Source organism: Azolla caroliniana, unplaced genomic scaffold, assembly GCF_043228905.1.
Source record: "Azolla caroliniana isolate FFs.n. ecotype wild unplaced genomic scaffold, voAzoCaro1.0.p SCAF_9, whole genome shotgun sequence".
Taxonomy (NCBI): Eukaryota; Viridiplantae; Streptophyta; class Polypodiopsida; order Salviniales; family Salviniaceae; genus Azolla; species Azolla caroliniana.
The window spans coordinates 18585244-18595625 of record NW_028230444.1 but is presented as its reverse complement, the minus strand read 5'-3'; the positions used below and the strand labels follow the sequence as shown (position 1 = coordinate 18595625).

Sequence of the window (10382 nt, the reverse complement as noted above, 5' to 3'; positions counted from 1 at the left end):
ACAATTGGTTTACAACAAAATGGGATATTTACCCATTCATTGAGAGAGTGAGAGAGTGAGAAGTCGTTGGTGTCTATTGCTCTTAAAATGATGGGGAACAGTGTCTTAAGCAAAACAAGGACAACTTCGCTCTTGAGACAAGAGAGATGCGATATCGACATAAATAGAAGAATCGGGAAGACAAGATTAATATGTGCATATTAGCAGCTGACGGGGTCACAATAACTACAACGAGAGAGAGAGAGATGGGCACATCATGGAGACGAAAAAGATCAGCTTGTCCTAGGATATAGACACGCAGAGACAACAATAAAGAAGAGATCAGTTAAATAAAGGCTATTGGATTAGTGGCAACAGAGACAACAATTAGGGATTGATACAGGAACATGATTGATTAGCCGAGACATACGAATTAGCCAAGAGCAATCGCCCAACACGGGCAAAAAAAAGAAAAACAGAGATTAGAAGAAAGCAAAAAAAGAAGCATGAAGCAAAAGCAAAGAGCAGGAAGCAAAAAGCAAAAAGCAGAAAGCAGAAAGCAGAAAGCAGAAAGCAGAGAAAGCAGAAAGCAGAGAAAGCAGAAAGCAAAAAGCAAAGGGTACCTGGCCACAACGCCATAGCCGACACAGAAAAACCTACCTCTCTACACGCACGTAAAAGACAGAGGCACAGGACAGATACAGACAGAAACAGGCCATACACAATTGCCCTGCTCCACCTTCCTCCTTGTGATCGATCACCATCGCTGGTTCTTAGAATACATAGGTCAATTGTTGGACTTGCCAATCTCCTCCTCCTCCTCTGCTTCTGCAGGAAGGAAAGGCATGATTTTGGCATCAGCTTACACAGAACGTTTTCTGAGGGTTGTTTAACAAAAGACAAAAAAAAATAGCCATGGGATCTTGCCTCACCCGGTTTCGTGATGCTAATCCACCACTCGTATCTCCTGGAGATGAAGAAATACCAGAAGCAGGTAAAACCATCTGAATCTAAATCTCAGTTTAAATCTCAATATAGAAACCCTCATTTAATGCTAAGCTATTTTCTAGTTTTAGATAACTACCCAGAAAACCCTAAATTAAGCTTAACTAGCTAGATACAGAGAAACCCCATGTAATTTTAGCTGTAGAAAAACCCTGATTTTTTTTTTAGCATATTATATAATCCTAGCTAGCTACACAGAAATCCTGATCTAATTTTAGCTACTGGGAACCCGCACGTAATTTTATCTACAGAGAAACCCTCATGTAATTTTAGCTACAGGAAAGCCCTAATCTAATATTGGAAGCGGGGAAATCTTAGCTACCGATAGACCTGAATCTTGTCGTAGTTAATTGCAGATAAACCCTAATTTTAGTTACAGAGAAACCCTAGTCTAACCTTAGGTACATGTATGAACTAATCTAATCTTAGCTGCAGAGGAACCCTAATTTATACTTAGATGAACGTAAGTTCTAGCCCAAACTTAGCTACAGAGAAGACCTATAATTTTAATCTTAATGACAGAGAAACTCCACCTTTTCTTACTTATCTACAGAGAAACCCAAAGATAGTCTCAGCTACAGAGAAATTCTAACCTAATCTTATCTACAGAGAAACCGTAGCTTTACTGTTTTTGGTTTAGTCTATGGGATCTCAAAGAGAATTTATATTGCAGAATACTGATAACACCATTCATTCACAATCACTGTTTTTCTTGTGTAAAATTTCTGATTTTTTAAATAGTAATCATATACCTTATTCCATATTATTATTACTATCGATGCCGTGCAGAGAAGCCGCAATCAAATGATGTGAATTCAGTACCTGTATTTAGAGAGTTCTCCATAGAGCAATTGCGATCTGCAACAGATGGTTTCAGCCTCGAGAACATTGTGTCAGAGGGTGGCGAGAAAGCACTGAATGTCGTTTATAAGGGTCATTTAGATGGAGATCGTTGGGTTGCCATAAAGAAGTTTCCAAAAACAGCATGGCCTGATCCGAGACAATTTGCTGTAAGTGTCTAAGAATCATTCTCTCCTATTGTTTCAAGGTGTTTTGTTAAAGGTGATTTTATTCCAAAGTCTCAAAATTTGAACCCCATAATTTCATTCTTTACCTGTCTTTACCATTTTTTTCAGCCATTTGAAGTGTCATCATGGTCATAGATCTGTGCTTTATTACTATGTTATAGATATACACGTATACATTAAACCTCCACTGGTGGTATCAACTTTGAACCCATCATTTCATTCATCCGATATTTTCATGCTCTTTTTTTCAGGTAGTAAGGTCTACTTGAATAGTTGTTTTTCTTAGGATGGACCCTGCATATAGCCATTTCTAGAGTGTGTGATTGTTGCAATGGCAATTGAGTTCCCTCATTAAGAGAAAGAAAAAACAGTTTGCTATTGTCCATTAGACATCTGCTCTCTTAATCATTTATCTTTGTCTCAAGAGTGATATGAGAAGTTCAAGTTCATATGGATGCTTACAGATATTTGATCAAGGGAATAATAAACTGGCATGTATCACTACCACCCGCAACATCTTCTTGTCTTGGGCATTTTGACTATTGTTAGTGCAAATTCAGAATATGGTTTTGCAAAGACGGGTAACTGGAATTCCTTTCCAATAAGAGGTTCTGTTTCTTATATGGAATATAGTTTCCTGCCACACGTTGAAAAAGGGATATGAGGGGGCTTCATTGGACTTGGTGTTTATGCTCCCTAAGAGAATATTCTACAGGCACTCAGGATATGTGGCCTTTTGACGAGAGAATGACTTTAATAAACTTGTGATCTTCTGCATAAATTCTAGTATTACTGTATGGTGTATCTGAGAGCCTCTGTTCTCACATGCGTGGTGGGGCAATTCATTCAACGTCTGAGATATGGTGTGGTTCACATCTCGAGGAGTCAGTTGGATGCTTCACTGACACATCAAGGGAAGGAAAGGAAATAAGGCAAGATTTCTCGGGGGTGCCTTTCCTTTGATTGGTGTCATGGAAACATTGTGTGCATAACATGGTGTACTCTCCCACAATTTTTCATTATGCAAGCTCTTCGCAGCATTGGTAATATTATAGCTGTAGATTACTATGTATAGCCCTGTTTTCCCATAAAGAAGAAGACAAATAAGATGTATGTGCTCTAGAATTCAAGTATACATTCTAGACAGTACTAATAGTCTAAAACTAGACATAGTGTTTCCCTCCCTTCACTCGGTCACTGTATATACATCTCAACCTCTGTCTACCTCTCTATCATCTTCTCCCTTCGTCAACCTTAAGAGCAAAACGTAATATTTACATTGTGGTGTGAACAAGGAGATGTTTCCTTGAATGACTTATTCAGTCTGTGGGTGTGTGCCCCAATCTGTTTCTCTCTCTCTCTCTATGTTTTCCACTGTTTTTCAGCTTTAATAGCAAAATGTACTATTATATTGTGGTGTGAACGAGAAGATATTTCTTTGGATGACCTTAAACCTTAATGGATATAAATTATGATTAAGACAGGATTTAAGTTTGCCTTAATCATAGCTAGAGAAAGGGGAGTTTACTGATTTTCTTTTAGATGTTATTTTTTGGTGATGGAGCATACTACTATAAGTTTTTGATAAGTGGCAAGTTTTTGGTGACATGATAGTTATTCTTCATGCTCAAAGAACCCAACTATTTTTCCTGATTGGGAAGGTTGTTTATCAGCTGCAGTAAGTAGAGGGTGATACATGTTTGCAGGAAGCTGTATATAGAAGGGAAAGAGTGGTAGTTGTATGCAGTTCAGTGGTTGGATTTGGATCAAGAGACTCGACACTTTTTGTTGGTGTCATCTACTCGGAACACAATAATCCGGAATTCTCTTGAAAGTAATTCTCTAGCATTGAAATGCTTGTCTTCACGGTCCATTCAAGGCACAATGCTTCTTCTAGAGAGAGTGAGACATGGTCGAATTTGATACAAGAGAATGAATTCTTGTTGGTGTGATTGAGCTGACAAAAGTGAGAAATTCACTTTAAAGTAATGTTCTAGCATTGTGTAGGAATGCATGTCTTTATGAACAATTCAAGGAAAGTCTCTTCATCTAGACAGACTCGAAACTTTGTGTGTGCTCATGTTAAGCCCTAGTTTGGTCTGCGGAATAGTGTTTCCGTCAGATGGATGGGTTAATTATGCACCGATCTATAGAGTATTCTCCTTTCTTGCCAAGATTGTTTGTTTCATTGAATCACATAATGTATTTACTCTATTCTATGAGTTGATATGGCACCATCTTTAGTGCCTTGTAAAAAAAGCATGTGAAGATTGCTTGTGTGGAATTAATGTGCTCATTCATTATCATTTACTCAGGAGGAAGCATCTAATGTGGGTCAAGTTCGTTCTGAAAAACTGGTGAACTTGATTGGTTTCTGCTGTGAGGGTGATGAACGCTTTCTAGTTGCAGAGTTTATGCCAAATGAAAGCCTTGCTAGGCATTTATTTCATTGTAAGTATCATTTGTCAGCCTAGTTATAGGAATTGAAATGGTTGTTAAATTGGTTTGGACCATATATAATAACTTCACAAGTGATACTAACTTTAAATTTCTATTAATCTTAAATTAGCTTTAAAAGACAAATCTTATTGATCTCCATATTGTCAGGGGATCAACGTCCAATGGAATGGGCTATGCGCCTAAGGGTTGCACTACATCTTGCGGAAGCATTGGATCATTGCTACAATGACTCACGTCCTTTATACCATGATTTAAATGCCTACCGTGTTCTTTTTGATCAGGCACGCGCCGTCAATCTGTATTCTTCTATTTATGATTTTCTCCGCATATAAAGAAAAGTCCAGTATCTATGAAGGACAGGAACATAAAAGAACAAATAACCTAGAAAACATGAAGATTATGGTTTTTAATTTATACGCATACTCTATTCTCCAAAATTTGGAAAGCATGGAAAACTGCTACCATTTTCTGCATTGCGTAAAACATTGACTGAAATGTGATTGCAGGATGGAAATCCCCGACTTTCATGTTTTGGCCTTATGAAAAATAGCAGAGATGGAAAGAGCTACAGCACTAATTTAGCTTACACACCTCCAGAATATCAGAGAACTGGTAATGCTTTGAAAAAGATCTTTTGTCCTAATTTTCATTACCGTTTTTGTTTATCAGTTTATTTATTCTTGGTTGTAATTACAGTGCGTATTGTTTCACTTGTTAATATTTAAATGTGCATTACTTTGGTAGAGCATTGCAAATGCCTATTGGGTTTTCATTTACATCCTTTTTTTTGTGCTTATGGGCATATATGTATGATTTATATGGTGAGATGTAGAGTTGATTATAGAAATGTGTCACTTGAATGAGATAAAGAAAGAAAAGTTAAAGTTTTTTAGGAGGCCAAAATGGCCAATGAGACTGAACCAGACATTACATCTTAAAACATTTCGTCTCATCTTTCAGAACACTAACCAAAATGAGGATAACCATATAAATTAAAGTAGGGATTCTTGTTAGCTAAATACTTGATGCCCTCTGGGATTGGAATTGTCCTCAGGATACAATATAACATGCAAGTTGTATACAAGAATTGAGAGCATAATGAACTAGATTTTCTTCAGCAAGGTGTGGCCCACATTTGTGCAAAGGCACAAAGGACATGCTCACTGCTGGAGGAGATGCCTTTTTGTGGTTGTTTCTTTTGTAGTAGTACATATACAGAGGATATATTGAACTCCAATCAGGCTTGAATGATGTTTCCCCATGGCAATGTCTCACATGCTAGGAAATCTTTTATAATAACTAGTTATTGCTCTAGGTTCATTGATGCATCCAAATTTCATTTTTATGTAGATGTATCATGTCTCAGTTAAGATGGTTAGTCCCATAGACACATGTGCCAAGTAGCACATTGCACAAGACATGGATACATGTTGATAAACTATCTATGGCAACTTGAGTATTAAATTCTAAACCTTCTCTTTTTGGTAAACATAAAGTTCAATATTTTATTTTTACTTTTTATACATACCAAGGTGAAGAGTTGAAGAGTCAGATGTCTTATGTGATGGGTATTTTTTGAAATTACCTTAAAATTAATTGATATTATAAATACCAAGGAGAAGAGTCAGATGTCTTATGTGAGGGGTATTTTTTGAAATTACCATAAAATTAATTGATATTAATGGTAATATTATGTGTTTATCTGGCTTAAATATTATTTTGATGTGATGTGTGATCAAATACTTTCTTGTTGCTGAATGAACTGTTACCATTTCTTTTAGTACTTAAAAATTACAGTTTTAAATGGCAAGATATTTAAAACTTTCGCTCTATGCAATAACTTTATTCTAATTGTTCTTGTGCTTGTAGGCAGAGTTACTCCTGAGAGTGTTGTCTTTAGTTTTGGAACAATATTGCTCGACTTACTGAGTGGAAAACACATACCACCAACACATGTGAGTGCGTCAATGAATGATATAATGGAGAATGATCTTGGAGTATTATCTAGATTTCTGAATTGTTGTTTGTTGAAAAGTTTTAATCTCATGCATCTCAAATTTGTGCTATTGTAGGCCTTGGACTTGATCAAAGGGCGCAATGCAGTGTCATTGATGGATTCACACTTGGAAGGTCAGTTTAGTGGTGATGATGGAACTGAAGTTATTAGATTAGCATCAAGATGTCTACAATCTGAACCCCGTGAAAGACCAAATACAAGAACTCTTGTACAGTCCTTGGTTCCTCTCCAGAGGAAAAAAGAAGTAAGTTTCAACTTATTCAGTGTCGAAAAATTCATATTTCCATAACAGATGCGCTACATGTTGAAAAATGTATACATAGGTATTAAAGAAACATTTTGAGATGCAATCTCAAGAGAAAAAAACTATTTTGAATAGTTGAATTTAGATGCATTATGAATTTTGTTAGAATTTTCTCAAGTACTGGAAATGTGTACTGATCTAGATAGAAACGAATGGATGGATGACAAAATATTCAAACCATTAGCTAACAAGACTCAGACCTTTAACTAAGGAGACAAAAATTTATCTTTGATTTTTTCAACATATTTGCACCGACTATATACGTGACTCTCTAGCATTTGGCTTGTTGTTTTACACTTTAGTGTTAAAATCATACAATTCAGGGAATCCAAGTTCGATCCTCACTATTTGCATGGTCCTGTCGCATAGATAATATTTGGTCTTTCATGGATGTTAATAACCTGTATATCCACCTGTCTACCTACCTACCTACCTACCTATCTATCCATATACCTGTGCAGGTACCTTCGGCGACAATGTTGGGTGTGAGGAAACAGTCACCTCCTGTTGAACCTGTGTCGTCAGCTGCTCGGCCATCTAATTTTAAAGATGCATGCTCCAGGATGGATCTTACAGCAATACATGAAATCCTAGTCAAGACACATTATAAAGAGGATTCAGGTGAAAATGAGGTGAGCTGTCAATATAATTGGATGCCACCCAGTGTTGAGCTTAATAATAATATGCTCATAACGAATACATACACGTTTACATTCACTTACAGCTAACGCATTGTCAACATCATCTCTCATATATACCCCTGCCTAAGATGCACATCAGTTTTTTTGTGACATTTTTCCATGCTTGCGATTCATTTTCATGATTTTTTCCAAGTGGTCAAAATGTATGTTTTGAGATGGATATACGTAAATCACTTATTAGATATAATTTCATAACTTCAGTCTTCTACCAATAACGCTATATCGAGGAGGGTGCAAGAGAATTGTTTAAATTCATTTCTTTTGTTGTTTGTGTGCAGCTTTCTTTCCAGATGTGGACTAAACAAATGCAGGAGATGTTAAATGCTAGAAAAAAGGCTGATGTGAACTTCCGAGAAAAAGATTTTGTCCTTGCGATTGATCGTTATTCGGAAGTAAGTCTCAGAAATGATCATATTTGTGTTAGTATGCTGGACCTAAGTTGGGTATGATTGTAATCATATATTGACATATTCACATTCGTGGGAGTTTCCAAAGTGTTTCCAAACGCATTCGTAAAAAAGAAAATTCATAAACTCCCTCCTTTTTAGTTTTCAAAATATAAAAAAAGGGACTTCCCAATAAAAAGGGGACAATAAAAAAGGGACTTAACACTAATAATTTTTTATAATAAATATAAAAGTATACGTATTATTTTTAATAAATAAATAAATAAATAAATAAATAAAATAAAGTAAAGGTTCATTAATTTGCTACTTTTTATTCTCCTAAGTTTTATGAATATTTTTATCAGACATTAAAAATGGGACTTCATACTAATCATATTTCTATAATAAATATAAAAATATTTTTAAAACAAATAAAAAAAAAATAAAGGTTCTTAAACTTCCCCCTTTTTGATTGACATTATAAAGGAGGCTTAATACTAATCATATTTTTATAATTTATTAATGAATGGTTCTGTTTTAGTGAATTAAATATTTTTTTATTTTTTTACAAAATGAATTAATTATTGTTTTTTCTATTTATTTTGCAAAACGAATGGTTTTATAATATTCTTGGGGCCATTTCATATTCTTGAATATTGCGAATATCACGCATGTGTCACTCTATGATTGTAATATAGAGATAAGGTTTTAGGTTGGATAAAATTTAGTGGAAAATAGCATGGTCTTTAATTCTCTAAAGCTTCATGTTGTTCCATATGATTGGAATATATCAAGGATTCTTTCCAGTCTTTGACCATGTAAGCTTAATATAAGATTGGAAGAAAGATAGGGTGGGTTTTTCTAAATAATGTATATATGTAAGCTACATATTGAAGTGATTGGTCTGCAGTTCCTGAATGGTGGTGCAATGGTCTCTCCGACTGTCCTGGCAAGGCGCAGCCTTGCTTACTTGATGACGGATCAACCTGATGCGGCTCTCCGTGATGCAATGCAAGCACAATACATCAATCCTGAATGGGCAACTGCTTTCTATTTGCAGTCGGTTGCATTAACGAAACTCAACATGGAAAAAGAAGCAGCAGACATGCTAGAGGAAGGATCTATTCTCGAAGCCAAAAAGAATGCCAAAAGCTGATTTCGTCATAATAATTACTAATAATGATGCCAGTGTTGTGTTGTGTTGTTTTTTGGGAGGGTTGGTAATATATACTCCAAAAAAAAAAATCTCTTCTCAAAGGCTGAGTTGTTCGTAAAACAAAGAAAAAAAGGCTGTTGCAGCACAAGAGTGATTACATGTTCTTTCTGCGTTTGCCTGAGGGAAGCTGTTTTATCATTATCCTTATTATTATTGATTTCTCACGTTTTTGTGAGGATCACATACAGGGGTTGGTTTTGGCAAACCGACACGACCCACCAAGGTTACTTCTTCATCTATGACAGCCTTCATATTTATTTCCTTTTTCCGAGGTTTTCATCCTTGTGTAGCATTATGTTCAAAGGCTTTTATTTATTATTTCTATTTTTCCATTAATACAAAATTTTCTTTTCATCAGTAATCCAGAACATACTATTTTGCTTCAATAATTGGTGAAGAGATAAATTTCTCTTTCTAACTCTTAAAGAGGACAAATTAGATTGGATCTCCTATATCAGCAGTAACTTTAGTCTTGAGAGTGACATTTTCTTTGGGCAGGCCATTAGTTATGATGCTGCGGCATTATCCTAAAAAGGAATAAAATGGCCCATTTGGGAAAAATGCATATTGTTGTATCACAACAATAATCAATGTCCATATAAACTGATTACCTTTTTTGGATAGTGTGATAACCATAGTGCGATTGATGTTGGTGAAGCCTTGCAGAAGGCATATGTGACAATGGCTACAACCTTATTTTTTGCATGAGCACATTTATTAGATTGGATAAAAACAAATGATATATCATTGACAATGGAATATTCCAGTGTCCTCCAATTATGAGAAAAGAGTGCATTAGCATGGTGCATTTCCTTGCCATTGATGCTAGACAATAATACAGGAGAACACTTATGGAATGACTGTATGGCAGTCTTGGAAGAGATGTTCACTTTATGTTGACTAAAGGCTAAGGATGGTTCAAGATGTCTCCTTGTTTTCAAGAAAACTTTCCTTTTATTGAAGAATTGTGTTTGTATATGCCAACTTTTCATTTGAATGCTTATGGCTTTTTTAGTTACGTTAACATTTGCTCTTCGAGAATCCAAATGATGAGCCCGTTCAAAAGCGCACGTCCACTAGAGTATTAATGTCGAATTAACCCATGGATATTCTTCATCAACCCATGGATGCGGGAATAAAGCATAGAGAGAAAATTTAACATTCTAGTGAATATTATTAAGAACTTGCAAATGGGACAACAATTGAAGCAATTATTCTATTTTGACACCATATTAAAGCTCCAAGAGGCTATGAGTATTTTGAAATGTGCACATTGTTGTAGTTAC

The 10382-nt window shown here is 35.6% G+C and overlaps 1 protein-coding gene across 1 annotated transcript; it reads left to right on the top strand.

Annotated features, from left to right (window-relative positions):
* Positions 1-781: 781 nt before the first annotated feature.
* On the top strand, positions 782-9453 carry LOC147860446 (serine/threonine-protein kinase BSK1-like). Its single transcript, XM_087324839.1, has 10 exons — positions 782-973; positions 1774-1994; positions 4328-4463; positions 4620-4753; positions 4979-5084; positions 6342-6427; positions 6545-6733; positions 7255-7425; positions 7773-7886; positions 8791-9453. Exons 1-10 carry the CDS (start codon positions 895-897, stop codon positions 9034-9036), a joined length of 1482 nt encoding a protein of 493 aa, XP_087180965.1. The 5' UTR covers positions 782-894; the 3' UTR covers positions 9037-9453.
* The last annotated feature ends 929 nt before the right edge of the window (positions 9454-10382 follow it).

Bases quoted from the DNA above. Each gene is read 5' to 3' on its own strand.
- LOC147860446 (XM_087324839.1), top strand. From the start codon at position 895: ATGGGATCTTGCCTCACCCGGTTTCGTGATGCTAATCCACCACTCGTA. The intron at 6,734-7,254 runs GTAAGTTTCAAC...ATACCTGTGCAG, and splicing joins CTCTCCAGAGGAAAAAAGAA to GTACCTTCGGCGACAATGTT. The intron at 7,426-7,772 runs GTGAGCTGTCAA...GTTTGTGTGCAG, and splicing joins AGGATTCAGGTGAAAATGAG to CTTTCTTTCCAGATGTGGAC.